At 42.7% G+C, this 20,771-nt stretch overlaps 1 protein-coding gene across 1 annotated transcript in view; it reads right to left on the reverse strand.

Annotated features, from left to right (window-relative positions):
- PTCHD1 (patched domain containing 1) overlaps window positions 1-20,771 on the reverse strand; it is an 83,089-nt gene that overhangs the window by 15,405 nt on the left and 46,913 nt on the right. The window contains exon 2 of the mRNA XM_026714279.2: window positions 1,742-2,402. Coding sequence (XP_026570064.2) covers window positions 1,742-2,402 — 661 coding nt within the window. The remainder of the gene's footprint in view (window positions 1-1,741; window positions 2,403-20,771) is intronic.

The raw sequence follows: 20,771 nt of genomic DNA on the forward strand, positions 1-20,771 counted from the left end.
TGAGCCAAGCACAATTTCTGGAGTGAAATATCTATTTTTCTCTATCACATCTTTCTTGGGTATTGTTTACTTTGTTCATAGTTGTGGAGAAAAATTATGCTAGGACCAGCTTAGTTTCTATTCCTTATAATTTACTAAATAAAGACTCCCTTGAAGCCTCATGGTGACCATATAGAATCATAAAAGTGGAAGCCAACCCTCTTCAACAGAAACAACATGTCATAAATGATAATAGAGTGTACACTGAATTAAACTATCTATCCTGAGCAAAATGTGGCAATTTGGAACGAATTTCAATTTTCTTGGCAAAAGACAAGGGTCTGAATATAATTGCCATTGTTAATTCTGGATTTCCACAAAACTCCAATCACACTCTGTGGTCAGAGTGACATTTAAACAATACAAACTGCTATGGAGGAACAGTCCTAAAATGAAGCAAAGGACAAAATCAATTTTCCTGCTATTTATATAAATCAGAAGTGGGCAAAATTTTCACCACAGTGCTTTGGAAAATACAAGAATATGAAGTATAAAGCACCTTTAAAATGTTAAAGCAGTTGTTTCTTTTTGCCAAGAGACTAAGCAACAGAACTAACGTTTTAAATTATTTCAAAGTATCGATATATCAGGGGAGAAGGCAGATCAGTATAGTACTAGCAATTTGGGCCTCAAAAACCAGGTGCTGCTACTAACAATAGAGGCAACAAGTCCAGAAGAGATAACATAATGGGAGAGGAGAGACAACAGCCCCTTCTTCTCATCATTTTCTTTTCCCCATCTTGAATAAGCTGAACCTTGAACAGGGAAATGTCTGCATCCCATTTAGCTTGCTTATAAAAAATAAAACAAACTACAGCATTTGTGTTCTTTTCATATTATACTTTCAATCTCTGCTTTTTCAAACTTAATTCTGGGTTTTAAAGTGAGCTGGAGAATTTTTAGAGTGACATGGATTAGACCAGTGGTGGCTAACCCTTTTGGGCTCCTGTGCCAAAATTGTGCATGCACTTGCACGCTCGCACTCGTGTGCCAGCACCCAGAAGGCAATGCACACCCCTCCACATCTGCACGTAATCCCCACCCCGCACCGCCTCCTTACCTGCACTGCGCCTCACAGCTGACTTTTTGGCCTCCCAAAGGCTTGGGATAGGCTTCTGCAGGCTGAAAACTAGCCCCATTTTGTCACTTCCAGTATTTTTGGAAGAACAGGAAATGATGAAACGAGGCTAGTTTTCGGCCTGCAGAAGCCTTCCTCAAACCTTTGGAAGGCCAAAAAAGGCCTCAAACCAGCTGAAAATCAGCTGTGAGGCACGTACATGCGTACTGAGGTAAGTTGGCCTGCAGCTTTTGTGCCAGCACAAATGGCTCTGCATGCCACCTGTGGCATGCGTGCCATAGGTTCGCCATCACGGGATTAGACATATCTCTTGCTTGAACTTAGCTAGACTGGATGGTGATATATCTATTGCCCCCCTTTAAACTCCTTGTATTTTGACTAATGTTGAATATGCCATAGCAAAGTAAACAAAGATAGGCAACAATTTCTGAAGATTTATTGACTACAAAATAAGCATAAATAAGGCATCCTTATTCTGAATGATTGCTAATGATTAAACAAAATGAGAGGGCTAGCAAATTGTTAGAGTACTTCATAATGCCCTCTTTTGTTTTCGCCATAATAGAGTAGATCAAAAAATATTGCAGAAAAATCCACAGTAATAACAGAATGAGATATAGTTACCTAACACGATGAAGGGAATTCCCAGGAAGGTAGAATTATATTTCCCACCAGTCAGATTAATGATTCCAGCTGCAGTGAGAGTGGCCAGAGTCACAGTTAACAAGCCAAGGAGGCCAAGCCAAGGTTTGCTGCGGACACAGTCTTGCATTGAACAACAGAGCATTGCCAAGGTCACCACAAGGACCAGGCTTGTGGTTAGGTAATGTTCTGATATCCTACTTGTCTTCTGGAAGTCTTTTTGAAGGGATGATGAAGTGAAAGGATACATTGTGACATTCCGGTTGGATTTCTGGAAAAGTTCTACTGTGTCACAGAAGTTGGATTCCCACTTTTCTGCTACAATGTCATTTAAGGAATTGATCGCCTGCAAGTAATAGGTAAGCTGAATAGCTTCAGCAGACTTTACCCGATCTTTGCTGTGCACAGTGACTCCACCAAGCTGATGCCCATTGTATACTTCCCTGCCATCCTTTAAGTGTGTGATTGGATATGTGATAGCAAAATTAGTTTGATTAGACAAGCGAGCAGCCTTCAGTTCCTTCAGGATATGTACAATATCATCCACTATGCAGGACTTGTCATTATTTAGGATGCAGATATGAGCAAATGTGTAATTGAAACCAGGTCTTTGTACTTGGATCCTGGTCACAGCAGAATGCAACTACAAGGGAGAGAGGGGAAAAAAAACACACATATTATTTATCATTTGATAATCTTGCATTATAGCAACAGAACAGCAGTGGCAACTAGAACAACTTAATGTTTTTTCTTATCTGCCCAAGCAAGCAGGATTTGATAACCAAAACAGTAATAAGTACCCTCTGAAATTTTTTTTTAAAAATGCATTAAAGTATTGTTAACATTCCCCAACACTATTTTGCACAACTTAATTTAACTTCTGGCAAAAGAAACATCCTGGGTTCATTGCTTCTGTCTTTTCATACATCCAAATAGACTCTCCCCACCTTTAAGAAAGCAAACAAGTTTCAGTTCAGAAGTTCTCTCTCTATTAGGAGCAAAAAAGAACTTTGCTGCAATCAGATCAAAACTCCTTCCTTATCTAAAAAAAATGAAACAAATCAATAATAGTCCCACACCATTAACTACAATTGTGTTCAGAGGTGGTATTCAGCAGGTTCTGACCAGTTCTGGAGAACTGATAGTAGAAATTTTGAGTAGTTCAGAGAACTGGCAAATATCACCTCTGACTGTAGATTTTAAAATATCCTTTCCCTGCCACGTCCACCAAGCCATGCCCACAGAATCGGTAGTAAAAAAAAAAAAAGAATTCCACCACTGATTGTGTTTGAATTGAATAGATCCCTGCATGGTCATATCCATGTACTTTTTTTTGGCAACATCATACCAATTTGTCCAAGATGTTTTCTAATTCTCCAACCTAGTCTATAGTCCTGATACTCTCTGGTAAGTATTTTTTTAAAAAATTTCCCAACTGGAGTTCTTGTTTTCCTTTCTCAAGCTAAGTGAATAGCCAGCACATGTTTATATGGTCTACATTCTTCCTCCAAATCTCTATTGATTTCCCTTTAATTAATTTGAACAGAGCAGCTCAGAGCTTTCACATTTTCTGATGGAATGGTTATATTACTATGTGAATTCAAATGTGAATACAAAGAACTGGAAGCATTTTGAAAATGAATCATTGCATCTGGTGTGTTTAACACATTTTATAGACTTCTTAATTATTATTTTATTTCTGGATTATGCAGATAACAAACAGAGGATATTGCTGAAATAGATAACCCAGACTTATTTACTGCAGCAGCAATTATTTCTATTTTGTTTTACATCATAGTTGTGGAAAACTAATGTACAAAAATCAGAAGATGGCTAACTGAACACATGTCTGGGGAGAGATATCTGAAGGATTTTTCCCTGTGGTATAGCTCTTCTGCCTTCTAACTGAAGGGACTGGCATCCCATGCCCCTCCTATAAGGGATAAAAGATGAATGATGAAAAGCTTTGCAGAAGCTTTGTGAAGCTCTATACTCTGGTTGGTTTTTTTCTGGGTTTTGGGGTTGGTTTATGTTAGCCTTAATTGGACTTCTGTTTTTTTGGCAGCATTCTACAGCACTGAAAGGCGTGCTCTTATCCGGAGGAACTGTGTATAATTAGTTTTGGCTGAGAATTCAAGTAATTCCCAGCGTCGCATTAAAATAGATTTTACTTTTAAATTCAGTTTATGTTTTATTAAGTTTGATGAAGCCTGGGTCAGAACAAACACCCCACCCCAAGGTTCAGGCTTGAAGAAAGATGGAGCGCCCTTGCCAAAAATACTCGCCTGTGAGTCGGTTTTCCCCCTCTCTCTTTGTCCCTCTCTCTGTATGTGTGTATCTCTCTTCCGGTCTCAGTCTCTGCATCTCTTCTCTCTAGGAAAGCCATGGCTGGGACAAGCCAGCAAGCTCTCTTTGGGGCTCTTGACTATTCCTTTTATTTCTTCTTTCTGGAAATCTGGGCTGGCTTAGGAATGATAGCCAGCTGCAGCAGAGGCTTCCCTTCAGGCGACTCTGCCCCCCTCCTTCTCCTCTTGTGACTGGGGGCTGTGGTGGGGCTGGGAGGGTGCACACACATAGGGAGACCCTCCTTAAGTGAGCACCAAAGCGTAGCAAAGGCACGCATGGAGAGGGCAGCTGCTTGCTTAAAGAGGGTCTTAACAGGATGCAGCTTCTCTCCTGCACTAAGGCTCCGGCCATCACCGTGCCATGTCGTCATTCCCCCGTGAGAAAGGGAGAGAAAGATACAGAGGGGGGAGAGATACAAAGAGAGACAGATATGGGGGGGAGACAGATACAGAGGGAGAGAGAGATATACAGAAAGAGGGGGGAAGAGAGGAGAGAGATAGAGGAGGGAAGATAGGGAGTGGGGGAGAAAGAAAGGGGAGAGAGAGATACAGAGAGAGGGGGAGAGAGAGATACAAAGAGAGATACAGAGGGGGGAGAAAGACAGATACAGAGAGAGAGGGAGAGAAGGAGAGGGGCAGAGAGATACAGAGAGACATAGAGCGAGAGAGAAGGATTTTGTGGCTGAGTAGGCAATGGCTATGGGGGGGTCATGTGACTGTGTGGGAGTGAGTGAGATCAAGTTGGCCATGCCCACCCAGGTTTTGTGGCATCCAGTGGTTAAATTCTGGGTCCAAACAGTCCAAATGGCTTTTTGAGTGTTTAAGGTTGCAGACCCCTGCTCTAAATGCTATCACTTTTTGGCCCATCCTCTTGGACACTTCTCCCTTCTCTACCAAGTTCAATTGTCTCATTTTCAAGTTATCTACATTTAACCCTGTCTATCTCCCAAAGGAAGCTCCCTGCAATTCCAATTCCTGTTTAACTTCACTTAACATATACTTCCCTTGGTTATATCCTCAATCATTATTGTTTTTATTTTTATCTCCATCTTATCATTTGGGTTTTTTATTTGTTGTTTTGTTTGTTGTAGTTTTCCAACTGCTCTTTCGGTTAACTTCTCCTCTTCCTGGACATCCTGTTTTCTCTTTGTCATTTGTGTCCTAATTTCCAGTTCTACAACCATGCTTTGTATTTTATTCAAGATCTCCTCACATCTTCTGGTCAAAGTATCCTTCATATCCTGAATTTCTAATGCAATTTCTTCCCAAATTCCACTTATCTTTGTTTGTTTCTTTTATTTCTTTTTGTCCAATAATCCAACAATATTTTATTCAAGCCAAAGTCACTTCTCAAACAAAGAGTTCAGTGTCCAATGTCCAGGAGTCTTTGTATCTCCAAGTTGGTCAATCTGTTCTTCTGGATAATCCAAAAGTAAAATCAGTCAATATTAAAGCCTTCAGGGATCTTTTTAATGGTAAACTTTTCCTTAGTCTCCCCTTTGAGTCTTCCAATGTCAGGCCTTCATCAGAATTTTGGGAATATATTGTACCTTCCTGTCAGATCCGTGTATCTGCCATTCTTCAATGGAAGAAGAGGGGGGTGGGGAGTTGGTACAAGTAATCCTTTTTGATGTAACCTGAATATATTAAATCTTGTATTGAATCTGTATAACCTACACATGATATACAACTGGAGGATTGGAGCCAGATGTCCAGAAATTTGTCACCTCTTGAAGAGATAGCAAGCGGAGAAGGGACCATACGTATTCCAGCTCCGGAAGATACTCCCTGGGAACTCTTCAAAAGATACGTTCTCAGAGAAGGGGAGGGGGGAATTAACACGTTGGTTCTTTGCTTGACAAAATACACATCTAAATAAGGGGAGGGGTCCTAACTATTATTGCATGCCTGGGAGTATTTAGACTCTGCTTTGACTAGTGCTGGGATCACTCCCTTTCAATAAAGAATTCCTTTTGAAATGCTTATTTCCAGAAGTTCATTCTTTTCGGTTGAAGGGAAAAAGTCCAGTGATTACACTTCCTTTGACAGCAGGTGGTGCTCTTGTACCAGTTTTCACTTTATCTTTCTCATTTCTTATTTGATTTTACTCATTTCTCCAAAATGAAAATATAATATCAACTTTTTATATAGGTGGTTCCAGCAATTTACAATGCCTATCCACAGTCAACATTTGTCCAATTAAAAAGTCCAATTTTCTGTATTTTTACAAATTTTCGTTTTTCCTCCCTTTCCTTCCGTTTTAAAAATCTAGAAATTTTACTCACTTCTTTGGCTTCACTGCCCCTGCAGGGTAGTTTTGGCTCCTTCTGGAGCCCACAATCACGAAGAAGCCAGTGCAGGGATGGAGAGCTCAGTTCCCTTGTGACTGATATCACCGCGACGTCACTTCCCGTCCCATCTCATCGGTTTCTATTACCCACCTGGCCAGGGTGTGTTGAAGAACTTCCCCTCTGAACCCTCCAATACAGTTGTAAGCCAGCAAATGGCTTCTGGAATTGAACTGCAAAGCTATCTGCATGCCAAAATCTGGGAGGGGAGGGGCTGCAATCTGTTTGGAGTTCAAGAAGCTGCCATTTTGAAATTCACTTTTCAAATGGACAGTAACTTATGCCTTTCTCTTCATAATCACATTCAATCACTTTTAATCTTGTTAAAGTCAACTTAAAAAGAGGCTCTTTCTAGCTACAGCCAGCTATATTTTCTTGAAGACTTGCACCATTTTAGAGATTTCTTTTTGCCTCAAAGAACAAGGAAGATGGCTGCTAAGGCAAGCCAAATATGGAAGTGTGATGAGAAAAAAATGCTGACAGAGAAAGATAAAGATTGAAAGCTGTGATTCTAGTTTATTATTTCAGTAACTGGTAGCTTTATCTTCTTAGCTGTGGGTGGCTAAAATCTTATTCTGATTAAAAGAGGAAGCCAAGATGGTGGAACAAAGTATTAGAGATATATTTGAAAGGTCTCTAAATAAAATACGCCATTTTGTTGACCAGCTGTTCTCTGATGATAAAAAAATTCTCTCAAATTACTTCTGAGATGCAAACATGTGGAGAATTTACCACACTGCCATGGCAATTTCACAAGTAGCTGAAATGCAGAGGAGTTTATCACAGTTTTGGAAGAACTTGATATTAACGTTCGCTACTATGGTTCAAATATAAACCTCTCAACACAACTGAAAGAAAGAAGACAAATTTGCGACTTCTTCTTTAAGGACATTAACAAGGTTGAGGTTATGTAGACAGGAAACACAGTGTCAGACATAAAGATCTCAAGTGCCTATATACAAATGCACAAAGTCTGGGGAACAAACAGGGTGAACTCGAACTACGAATCCATGAAGATAAATATGATATAGTTGGAATAACAGAAACTTGGTGGGATGAAACCCATGACTGGAACATACTGGCAGAAGGATACAAACTATTCAAAAAAACCAAACCCCATAAAAGAGGAGGTGGAGTTGCACTGTATGTAAAGGACCACTATATTGCTACATAAATGCATGAAACCAAAGATGAAAACCTCCTAGAATGCATATGGGTCAATATAAAAGAAAAAAATAATGACATGGCCCTAGGTGTGTATTATAGGCCACCCAATCAAGCAGAAAAAATAGATGTCCTTTTTGCCAGCCAACTAACAAACATATGCAGGAAACACACAACAATAGTAATGGGAGACTTCAATTATCCTGATATCAATTGGAAAACTAATTCTGCACCAAGTGAGAAATCAAATTAGTTCCTAAACAACCTAGCTGACAACTTTGTTGTCCAAAAGGTAGAGGGTGAAACTAGAGGGACAGCCATACTGGACTTCTTACAAACAGAGAAGAAGTGATAGAGGGAGTTGAAACTGCAGGAACCTTGGGTGAGAGTGACCATGTCATACTAAAATTCAACATTACACAAGCACAAGCAACAGAAAATAATGTCACCAGAGTCTTGGATTTTAAAAGAGCTGATTTCAATAAACTCAGAGAGAACTTGGGAAAGATTCCATGGATGAAAATCCTAAAGGGGAAAACAACTCAAGAATCTTGGGAAACTCTAAAAAGTATGATCATAGACGCCCAGACCAGCACAATACCACTGAGAAAGAAAAACAAGAAATCCAAGAAGAAACCAGCATGGCTACACAAAGATCTCTCTGGCAAATTGAAAGAAAAAGGCCGTTGGTACTTACCTGATACTCCCGTTCTCTGTGAGCTGTGAAGAGCATCCAGAAGTGGGAGGTGCTTCAGTCTCTTCTGGAAAGGCTGGGCTTAAAACTCCGGGACGCTCCTCCTCCTCCATGGGACACCTCCTCAGTGTCCCCCAGTTTTGCGAAGACTGAGTGCCAAAGTCTGGGACTCATCACCTAATCTAGATCCCTGACTGGAACGGAACCCCACCAGATGGAAAGAAATGGGTGGGGCTGGATGCTCTTCACAGCTCACAGAGAATGGGCGTATCAGGTAAGTACCAATGCCCTTTCTCCCATGAGCTGTTCAGAGCATCCAGAAGTGGGACATACCAAAGCTTGGCCTGACCTTAGAGAGGGACTCGGTGTGGATCGAAATCCACTCCTAAACTCTGTGGACCCTCTGCAGGACTCTTCTGCCAAATGAAGCATCCGCTGAGGCATAGACATCAATTTTATAATTTCTGACAAAGGGAGATGGTGAAGCCCAAGTTGCCGCTCTGCAAATTTTGTCTATGGAAGCCCGTGTGGCCCATGCTGCTGATGTTGCCGCACTCCTTGTTGAGTGGGCTGTAATGCCCTTAGGAACTGAGATGGACTGGCATTCGTAACTTTTAGCTATGGTGGCTCTCAACCATCTACCAATGGTCGTCGACAACATCTTTTGCCCTAAAGTGGATGGGTTGAAGGATAGGAATAGAGCCTCAGATTTTCGAAATGCCACCGTGCGGTCTAGATAGATGCTTAAGGCCCTTCAAATGTCAAGTTGATGCCATTGATGCTCCAGTCTATGAGATGGTTTCGGACAAAAATATGGAAGCACCAACTCCTGCACTCCGTGGAAGGCTGAATTTACTTTAGGAGTGAATGATGGATCCAATCAGAGAATCACTCTGTCCGCATGAAATACGCACAGGTCCTTTCTCATTGACAATGCCGCCAATTCGGAAATCCTCCTCGCTGATGTGATTGCAATTAGGAAGGCCACCTTATATGTCAGGAATTTAAGACTAGTGGTTCTTAAAGACTCAAATGGGCCAGTTGTAAGTGCGGTTAACACCTTGTTGAGGTCCCAGGTGGGATAGCGGTGAATTACAGGAGGTCCTAAGTTTGCAGCACCGTTAAGAAAGCTGCGGACATGTGAATGGTGCGCTATGGAACAGAGGTCACCCCAGGCTATCACCAAGGGTAAAGCCACCACCTGTCTGCATAAAGTATTTGGAGATAGGCCCTTGGTCAACCCCTCCTGTAAAAAGTCCAATAATTGTCCTATTGATGGGGCAGTTGGGTCGATCTTAGACCCCTGGCACCAGCGACAGAAGGTGGACCACGTGGTCTCGTATATATGATTTGTTGAGGACCGTCTGGATGCTTGAATGGTGACAATAGCATCCTCTGAAATCTGTTGGGCCCTTAAACGGCTCCGCTCAACCTCCATATGGCTAGACTGAGCCATTGTGGGTTTGGGTGAAGTATTGGCCCTTGGGAGAGGGAAACCTTTGACGGTGGAATTTCCAAGGTTGTTCTCTCGACAGGTCCTGTAAGTCTGCGAACCATGTTCGCCTGGGCCAGTAAGGGGCGACCAATATCAATTCCACTCATTCCTCCAATAACTTCTGGATCAACCTGGGTATTACCGGGAGTGGAGGAAATGCATATAGAAGTCCGGGAGGCCACTGACATCGCAGGGCATTGATGGCCTCCGCCCCCTGAGTCGGGTACCTTGAAATATACCGGGGCAATTGGGCATTGAGTGGACAGGCAAATAGATCGATCACCGGTTGCCCCAACCGCCACACTGCTTCCTGGAAGACAGACAGGTGTAGGCGCCACTCTGCCTGATCTATCGTGGCCCTACTGAGCCAGTCCACTTGTGTGTTTAAGGCCCCTGCTATGTGTTCTGCCTTGAGCGAAAACAGATTGGCCTCGGCCCACTTGAACAACTTGGCCGTCTCCAGCATCAGAAGTTTGGAATGGGTACCCCCCTGTCTGTTTACGTGGGCCTTGATTGTGATATTGTCTGTCAAGACCAGAACGTGGCGTGATTGGAAAAGGGGTAGAAAACTGCATAATGCCAGGTGAACTGCTCGCAGCTCCAATGGGTTGATGCTTTGTGATCGTTCGGAAATAGTCCAAATTCCCTGTGCAGTGTGGGATTGGATTCCTGAGTCAATAATGGCTTCCAAATGAAGAAGATGCTTTGTGGGAGAGAAATGACTTTTTTCTGGTTAATGGAAAACCCCAGGTTCTGCAGCACTGATATAGTAGGAAAAGTGGCATTCAAGTAAACTGCTGAGCCTTCTAAAAAGAAGACATTATTAATATGTCATCCAGATAACATTGAAGACACACTGGAAAGGTGTGGAGGTGCACTGCCAAAGGGGCAAAAATTTTGGTAAATTCCCTAGGGGCAGAAGATAACCCAAAGGGAAGGGCCCTGTATTGGAAATGTTTATCCTAATAACAGAACCGAAGAAACCTCCTGTGGGAGGAACAAATAGGAACATGTAAATAGGCTTCCATCAAGTCTATTGATGCGAGGAAGTCCCCCTGCTGAATGCTCTCTAGAATGGAAAAAAAAGAGTATGCATTTTGAAACGCCTGTAAACAACATATTTTTTAGTCGTTTCAAATCGAGAATAGTCCTCCACCACCACCACCCCCGAGGCCTTAGGGATCACAAAAATTCTGGAGAAGAATCCCCACCCCTGTTGATTGAGGGGAACCTCCTGGATGGCATCTAGGTCCAGCAAATGCTGGATAGCCAACTCCATCAAACTCCACCTTCCAGCATCCCTGGATACTGGGCAGGAGATAAAAAACCTCAGAGGAGTGGAATAGAACTCGAGTGAAAGACCAGATCTAAAGGTTGATAGAACCCAGGCATCAGAAGAAATACCCTCCCATTGGTCCGCAAACCCTGCTAAATGACCACCAATGGGAATGGAGAAAGCATTAGCGCTGGCGACGGTACAGGTGACTTCCTCCTCCTCAAAAGGGCTGTTTAGAAGCAAACTGCTGCCTGCCCTTGCCTGAGCGGTCAGGAGGTGGATTTTGACACTGATAACCAGATCTTGATGGCCACTGGAACTCTGAAGAAGACTTGCCTCTGGCCTGAGGGCACTTGAAATAGGGCGGGGTCCGATGGTCTGCTCTCTTCATGAGTGAAGGCAGGATTTTCTTTTTGTCCTTGGTTTCAATCAAGCGGGGATCAAGGATTTCACTGAAGAGCTTTTCCTCTTGGATGGGGGCAGATGCTAACTTCCACTTGTGCCTGCCATCAGCCTGCCACTTGCGAAGCCAGCACATGTGCCTGGCTGCTACAGAGGCAGCAATGGCTTTTGAAGCAAAACTGGCGCTGTATAAAGTGGCATCTGCCGTAAACTCAGCTGCCGTCAAGATTTTGTTGATGTCCTGGTGGGCTCAGACATCCGATGGGAGAATCCTCTGCCACAGCTGCTTCAGCCATTTCACCAAGGTCCTTGTGAAGAAAGAAGCCGCTCAAGAAATCTTGACAGCCAAAGCAGTGGCCAAATGGGACTGCTGCAGCGACTGTTCCACTCATTTTTCCTCTGCCTTGAGGACTTCCTCCAGATCCGAAGGGGAGGATGAGGCCAAAGCTGTGACTGGAGCAAGAACTGTAGGAACCTGAAGGGTCTTGGTAAGCTCCGGTCCCACATTGAAGAACCTGCAATCAGTGGCCAAAGGATTGGGTCCCATGGCAGGGGCTTCAAGCTGTTTCTTAATTACCTTGAGGAACAGCTTAGGCAAGGGAACCACCTCCTTCCTGGCTTCTGGTTGATCAAACAGCGCACCTGACTCCACAGGGAGAAGAGTGGGAGTTCCACGTTCTTCAAATTGGCGGTCCACATTCTCCAAATTGGCAGTGTTACTAGCCTTGAATAACAAGGGACTAAACAAAGTGTGTTTAAAGCAACCAGAAAACACAGGAACTTCCTGTGAAGGGCCCTCATCCGCAGACATATTGGATTCCGGCTGATCAGTTTCCCCCACCAATGAAAAAGCCACAGAGGCAGCAGGAGCAAGGTCCTCTGCCAATCCAGAAACCAGTCCCTGGAAAAGGGAACCATGTTCTGACAGAAGAGCATCTCGAATGTCAGGTCGCTCTCTGTAAACCCTCTGATATGACCTTCTGATCGCTCTGTCAATCAGGAGTTGTAGATTCAGTGGGACATCTGGATCAGAAAGGTCCATAGGTCGGGTTGCTGAAGCAGTAGAAGTGAAAGGGAGTTCCACCCCCTGGCCACTACGTCCATGCTCCCACCAAGGTGCCTCAACTCCCTGAAGATCCTCAGCATGACTGTCGCCTTCAGAAGGGATTGTAGATCCGCCTCGCCTGGATATATTAGGGGACCAAGTTTGGAAATCAGGTATGGAAGAAGGTCCAGGTTCCTCTAAATCCACTTCACTGAGTGCAGCAGGAGAAGAGGGGCATGCAGACACTGCACGAGAAGAGGCCTGATGCACCTTGGCAATGTGCTTCTTGATGGCTTGATGGCGCCTGGAAGCATTTTTCTCCTCTGCCCTTGAGGCCTTCTTTACAGGTTGCTTCCCTTTGGTGGAAGCAGCAGAAGCCACTTTTTGAGGCTTGGTCGCTTTAGAAGCTCTGGTTTCCCTTGGGACTTCAGACATGGTGTATCAGCAAGGCCAAATTTGTGGCAGGAGGAGAGCACATGAAGGGATTTATGAATTATCTTCAGGGGAAATCTTCTCTATCCCCACACCAACCACCACTTTCTTCTGCCCAAATGCACTTCAGTAGAAAGATTTCTCTTCCTACTGGGATTCAGGCCCTCCTGGGTCTGTTAGGGCAATATGGAGAAACCAGGCCCTGCCGGGAGCCAAGGGTCCTGGTCTACTTCAGGACAGAGAAACAATCCCCCACCAGGAAATTAGAGAAATGTAGTGCCTACTCTTCAATGTCGTCCGTAACGGAGAAGAAGCTGGCGGTGACAATAGGCACAGAAGTGGTGGGAAGATGAAGAAGACGAAGCCTGGTCAAAATGGATGCCTGAGTTTCAAAATGGCCAACAGTGGAAATCAAAATGGCCACTGGCCACGAGGAGTCTTCAAGATGGCCACCTTACTATCCACGAGGCTTCTATCTTCATCCAGGGAGCAACTGACTCTCCCTGGATGTTTTGTTGCTCTGTAAATGCAGAGAAACTGCAGAAAAACAGCCACAGGATCACACGGCTGTTTGTTTCACTGCGGGGGAGAATTTCAACCCTGCAGTTGAGGAAGGAGCATGGCTGACGCCCACGCTCTCAGAAATGGCTGCCCAGCCAAGCAACAACAACTGTTCACTGCAGAACACCGAGAAAACAGCTCCGCAGGTCCGTAGATAGGGCGGAAGCCTCTGCCCTGCACTAATGACCCTCTGGCTGTTTGAGCTGCTCTCTTCACCCTGGAGGGCTTAAAACGGCTCCCATGGCCTCTTCAGGCAGCTCAGGATCCCCGGAGCAGGCCTCAGCTGTTTGGCGGCTCCCGCTGAGCAGCTGAGAAGCAGAGTACCAAGTTTGAAAAATAAAAGGCAAACGGAGGCTTTTTCTCCCTTAAAGGGAAATTTCTGTTAGAAGGCTGCCTTTGGAAAAGAAGTTCCAAAGGCAGGAGAGGCAAAACCCACATCCTTAGCTGCTAAGGACTGAGCATAAATTGGGGAGGAGTCACCCGGAGTGGGCAGAGTTAGACTAATAAGCCTTTTGCACAGACTCAGTCCTAAACAGCTATGGAAGAGTACCACCCATCCTGACCTGTCGATGCCTTACAAGGGAAAATGTATTTGAGAGTACCTGTATTAAGAGAAAATTAAAGAAAATGATGTACTAGTTTAAATAAATTCTCTGTTTTTAAAAGGATATTTATAAAAGGAAAAAATATTATTTTATAAGGACAGTTTGGAGGGAGGGATCTAAATGTAATACTGAAGTTTAAAGCTTGTATGTTAAGAAGTCAAAGAAAAAGATTATTAGAAAGTTTTGATTAAAAATAAGTGGTTTTTTAAATAAAAAAGTTTAGCACTTTGAAGGAAAACAAAAGGTGAAAAAAGGCTTTCTTTTTCCCTTTTTTTAAAAGTAAGGTCAAAGAATTTAAAAGAATATAATGAATTTTGTAAATAAAAATGGTGACAGTTTGCAAAGATTACTAAGTTACTTACAAGGAAAATAAAGCAGGAATGGTTAAATCGATTATTTTATTCAAAGAGGAAAATGCTTTTATTTGGATATCACTTCTGGAATGTGTGCTTGTGAAGAAAAATAAAAGAAACTTTGACTTTGGTTTTGTTGATTAGAAAGATTTGGTGTTATAGGAATGGCTAGTTATATATTAAAAAGTTGAGGTTGGAGTATGTTTATCTTATACTGTGTGCTAAGAGTTGGAAGTCAATGCCCCCTTTTCTTCCTTTTTCTCTTTTCCCTTTTATCTCACACCCTTTTTCCCTGCAGCCTTTCCTTCTTTTAATTTCCTATTCTCTTCTTTTCTTTGTATTTTATATAATAAAATAAAACCTTAATGAACAAAAAAGAAATGGTAAATATTATTTTTAAACTTCTGCTTATGTTGAACCTCATTCAGTTAGCATAATAAGCTTTGGAAATAACTGGATATTTATATTTCAATTGATCTTACTGCATTAAATGTATTTAATTACTCTTTCTTAAAGAAGACGATTACATGAAACCTACATGAATAAAGTATGCTTCCTTTCTGATTAATGGCAATTATTGTACACCATTTACATATTTCTTTTGAACACTAGCAGTGTTTTCAGATTCAAATCCTATATATGATTCTCCAAGTAAGTCCTATTAAAATCAAGTGCCATTGTGTTAGATCTTGAATCAAAGATTTTATTTAGTTTGGATATAAATCACATATAAAGCATAATATTTTGTAATAATTAATTTGTTGTTGAAAGTGTTTTTTGAAAAGTTACAGTGTGGTTCAGATACGGTAGGTATCTCCCTTTCATCAATAAAGCCTCCCAAAGTCTATGCTGAGTAGAGCAGCTTTTGTAATCTAAATTATAAATAAATAAAAAAATTAACTCTCAGTAGTTTATCATAATAATCAACCTAAAATAACCATATATAACACCGATAATAAGAATATCTAATAAAAAAAGAGGACGTTTAATCTCTTCACAGCAATAGCATGAAAAAGTAGCAAAAATGGTACATCTGCAAAAAATACAATTTGTCTGCAAGTTAGAACTGGTGTGAATATAGAGAAAATCATAGAAAATGAAGACATTAAATTGCTCTGGGACTTTAGAATTCAAACAGACAGACACCTGCCACACAATACCCCAGATGATAAGAAAGACAAAAAAGTCTGGATAACGGACATGGCAGTACAGAAGAGAACAGAAAGGACCGGGGAAGATAACAAAAATATAAGACTTGTAAATAGAAATAGAATGACTGTGACAAAAGAAAGCAAAGGTAGTATGAATAGGTGCCTTGGGTACAATCTCAAATCAACTGGGGCACCACCTAAGCATCATCGGTATTGACAAATTTGCCATCAGTCAATTGCAAAAGGAAGCTTTATTTGGAACAGGCTACATCCTGCAACAATATCTGTAACATCATCAAACATCCACATCTACCTATCCCAAGTCTTTGGGAAGGACTTGATAAGTGGACAAAAAATCTGAATATCTGGCTGACTGTGTGACAAACCATAATGAAAAGAAATAGAATGACTGTGGCAAAAGAAAACAAAGATAATACCTAAAGTAATAGGCACCTTGGGTGCAATCCCAAAATAACTGAAGCACCACTTAAACACCATTGCCATTGACAAAAATCAACATAAGACAGTTGCAAAAAGCAGATTTACTTGTAACAGCCTACATCCTGCCACAATACCTTTGACAGCATCAAACACCAACATATGCTAATCTGAGGTTGTTGGGAAGAACTTGAGAGATGGATCTTTTTCTTCTTCTTGTGCCATATCTGTCATCAGACGTTGGTGATCATGTTGGTGATCCTATTTTTATCAACAGCCACACAAAAAAGTGCTGTTGAGTTTTGTCCAAACTAGTCCCTTAGGTTTTGAAGCCATGATGTTCTTCTGCCTGGACTTCATTTGCCTTCAATCTTTCCTTGGAGAATTAAGTGAAGTATGCCTTATTTTTCCAGGTGTTGCATCACATGTCCAAAATATTCTAACTTTCACTTTTTTATGTTTTTGATGATTTCCCTTGGCTTTCCCACATGGCTTATCACCTCCTCATTTCTGATTTTGTCAACCCAACTTATATGTAACAGCCAGGGGTGGGATTCAATTTTTTTAACAACCAGTTCTGTGGGCGTGGCTAAGTTGGTTGGCATGGCTTGGTGGTCATGTTATTGGCTGGGCATGGCCAACTCAATATCACTCACATTGAGGCACGCATCTCCTCACCTGGCCTCTCATGACTGTGGGGATGCTACAACAGTCGTAAGTGTAAAAAATGGTCATAAGTCACTATTTTCAGTGTCATTGTAACTTTGAATGGTCACCCCACACAAGCAAAGTACCAGCAAAGGAGGGAAAAATAACTCCAGAGAAGTTCCAGAGACAGGAAGTCTAGTCCTGCCAAGAATATAATAATGGTTAACAGAGAGGCATTTCTGTAAGCAACACCAAAATGTTTCCTTCCTGCCTTTCTTACAGGATTAGGCCAATAATTTCTTCTAACAACTGGTTCTCGGAATTGCTTAGAACGTTAACAACTGGTTCCAGCGAATAGGTGCGAACTGGTAGAATCCCACCCCTGGTAACAGCTGCCTGTAAATCCACATTTCAAATGCTTCTAGTCACTTGAAGTGACTTTCTGTCAGAGACCAACTCTCATAGAGCAGGGTAGAAAATATGTAACATCTGACAAGCCTGATTTTCAATCTTAGGCTTATGTTGTGAGTGCAGAAGACCTTTTTCATTTTGAAGAATGTGGTTCAAGCTTTCTCTATCCTTGTTTTTACTTTGGTGGTCATGTTCCAGCTTTTATGTAAATTAGAACCAAGGTACATGATCCTTTATTTTTTTTCTAGTGGTATTCCTTCCGAAGTTATCGGTGGTAAATTAATGGGTTGTTTGCTGATGATGACCATGATCTTGGTTTTTGAGGTGTTAAGCTTCAAGCCGTATTTTTCAGATATTTCTGTGACTGTTGATGAGGAACTGCTTACTGGCAAGCAGAACTCTTTCATCTGCATATCTTAAATTGTTGATTCAAACACCATTTACTTTAAGGGCAGCATTTAAGTTTTCAAGTGCTTTGTTGAAAATTGATTCTGAGTAGATATTAAACAACAGCAGAGACAGAATAGAGCCCTGTCTCACCCTTCTTCATATTTCTGCATTATCTGAGTATTTTTGGCCTAGTCTCATATTTGCTACCTGTTGCCAATATAGTTTTTTTATTATTTTGATGTCTTTGTCACCAATCCCACTTGTTTCAGGATTTGTAATAATTTGTTGCATCATATTTTATCAAATGCTTTTCCAAAATCAATGAAGCACAGGTAAACACTGTGACTGACTGTCAGATCCATGTATCTGTCATTTTTTCAATGGAAGAAGAAAGGGGGGAGAACTGATAAAGAAATCCTTTTTGATGTAACCTGAATATTCTAGTTGATTGAATGGGAAAAGTACTGTAGCCTGACATAAAGCAGAATCTGCAATAGAGGTCATCCTGGAGAGGAATTTTTTTTATAAAAACCTTCACTCTACCAAGGGGACCCTGCAAAAAAAAAAAAAAAAGGAAAGTGTCTGAATACAGCAAGGACCAAAGGGAAGCCGAATGCTGGGGAGAAACGTCGACAGTTACCCAGCCAGACACTGACTCGGTCCACCCCATCGAAGATAGCAAAGCTGCCTACGAAACCTCCACAAAGCCCCAGTGGTCTATAGGCATAGGAAAGAGAGACAGCTGGGACAGAAGAACCAGGGGAGTAACCCTCACCCATGGTAATCATAAACCTGGGTGGAAATTGGAGCTGGAGGCCCTATCGGATCAGGAAGAATGGGGCAAGGAACCACTGGCTGACGACCAACTGAGATGGTACATAAATCACCTCGTGAGGGAAGCCCTGGAGAACCTCGAGGTGAGGGGTGCACCAGGACGCCAATGCAGGAGAGCGAGGGAACCAGAAAATGAGAGAATCCAAGCTGCCACCCCGGATCCAGCTGAGAATAATTGGGCAGTGGGATAAGCTGAAGAACCAGCAGCCATACCAGGTACCCCACTCTTAAATGCCCCAGTACAGGGGATTAACCCTGGCCAACCCAGAGACATACAACTGCAGAGGAAGGTCCCACCCCTGGGAGTAAAATTCGATGGGGACTCCAAGAAACTGGGATTTTACCTGGTGCAAGTACATGCAAGAACACGGGTGAAATTTCCCAACACAGGGGTCTCAAGTACCAGCTGTCACCCTGGCCCTTGAAGGGGCAGCAGCCAGATGGATGGTGATGCTCCACAATGTCAACGCCCCAGAATTAAGGAACCTCAACCACTTCATGATGGCCCTACGATGCTTCGAAGACCCCCTCGCTGATAGAAAAGCCCGTGACCACATCAGAGTCGTAAAGCAAGTCCATTGCCCAGTAGCTGAATACACTGAGGAATTTCGTGACCTGGCCAACCAAGTCGACTGGCCAGAGGATATCCTAGTCTATTGGTTCAATGATGGACTCAATGATGACCCATATCCTGCCTGCCTGGCCCGTGAGGCCCCAAACCTTCTGCATGAATGGTACATGATGGCAGAGGAGGCAGAGATAGACATGACTCATAACCAGTATCACAGTGGCAAGTTTTGGAAAAGATCCCCACCGCAGGGTAATGGGAAATTTTCAAACCCCCAACCACCATGACTCCAAGAACGTCTGGTTGCTTTAAGTGTGGAAAGGAGGGACACCACACAGCAGAATGCCATTCGAAAACCCCTGCCAGAAAGCCAGATCACCCATTGGGGGGAAACCTGGAACATCCAGCCCTCGAGGAAAGGAAACTGGCCTGAGAAGCCGAGTAGCTGTGGGATTCTGATCCCCACCTAATCCAGAGGAAGAATCCCCAATGCTCCGAAGGGACCTGAGCCAGTCCAAAAGCGATCCGGAAGATGACCCACTGGTAAGCAACCCAATTGAACCAATCACTTTACCCCTGAGACTGTTTATCCCCAGCCGAGGGAAGGGGGAGGAAGTTGCAGCGTTGCTGGATTCGGGATGCACCCGAAGCCTAATCAACCCCTCCCTTGCTGAGAAATTGGGAATCCAACTGGAAGAAATAGAAAATCCCATCGCTTTCTGCCAATTAGATGGAACTATAGGGGTGGGGGGAGCCAGCTAGGTTTACCACAGAACCATTGAAAATAAGACTAGGGAACTATAGGGAGATGCTCACATTCATTGTAGCCCCAGGAATGGAAGAGCCGCAAGTCCTAGGTCTCATATGGCTGCGGAAATGGAATCCCAAAATAAATTGGAGCAAAGGAACTGTACAATTCCAGAAAGATGTATTATTTGCAAATAGCTCAGAGGAAAGGATAAAGAAAGGAACAGAGAACAGAGAGTCAGCCATGACTGGACAGTCAGCTGAACCCATTAACATCCCCAACGTGCACCAGGATCTAGACCAAGCATTTAGCGAGGAAGCTTGTGATGAACTCTCACCACATTGATCCACAGACTGCACTATCAAAATCCTACCAGGGGTTAAACTCCCAAAACCACAAATGTACTGCATGTCTCCCAGAGAACTAAAAGAACTCAGAGCATTTATCGATAAAAATCAAGAAAGGGGTTTCATCGAACCCACCCGACCAAAAATAGCTGTCCCAGTATTATTCTGTGAAAAGAAAGACGGCTCTGTGCATCTGTGTGTGAATTACAAAAAATTAAACGCAATTAGCACAGAGAATATGTATCCACTCCCCCTCATGAAGGACATGTTAGCCCACCTCTCGAAAGGAAATTTTTTTTCAAAGTTAGACCTATGAGAGGCATATTACCACATCAGAATAAAGGAAGGGGATGAGTGGAAGACAGTTTTTAACACCCCATTGGGATACTACCAATTTAAAGTGCTCCCTTTTGGACTCAAGGAGCGCCTGCCGTGTTTATGCAATTGATCAATGAGACCCTTCATGAATTTTTATATGAAGGGGTTCTGGTTTATCTTGATGATTAATATACAGGGAAACGATGGAAGAACACATCAAACTACTCCATGCAGTCCTCACAAAACTCTTAGATGCTAACTAAACTATATGCAAAACTCTCTAAATGCGAATTCCACCAAGAAAAAAAAAAGACTACTTGGGGTATAGAATATCCCACGAGGGAATACAGATGGATCCACAGAAAGTAAAAGCTGTTATCGATTGGGAACCACCTCATACCCGCAAGCAACTGCAAAGCTTCCTGGGGTTTGTGAACTT

The sequence above is a fragment of the Pseudonaja textilis genome, chromosome 8, assembly GCF_049901715.1.
Source record: "Pseudonaja textilis isolate UNSWEBS1 chromosome 8, rPseTex1.2, whole genome shotgun sequence".
NCBI classification, from domain to species: domain Eukaryota; kingdom Metazoa; phylum Chordata; class Lepidosauria; order Squamata; family Elapidae; genus Pseudonaja; species Pseudonaja textilis.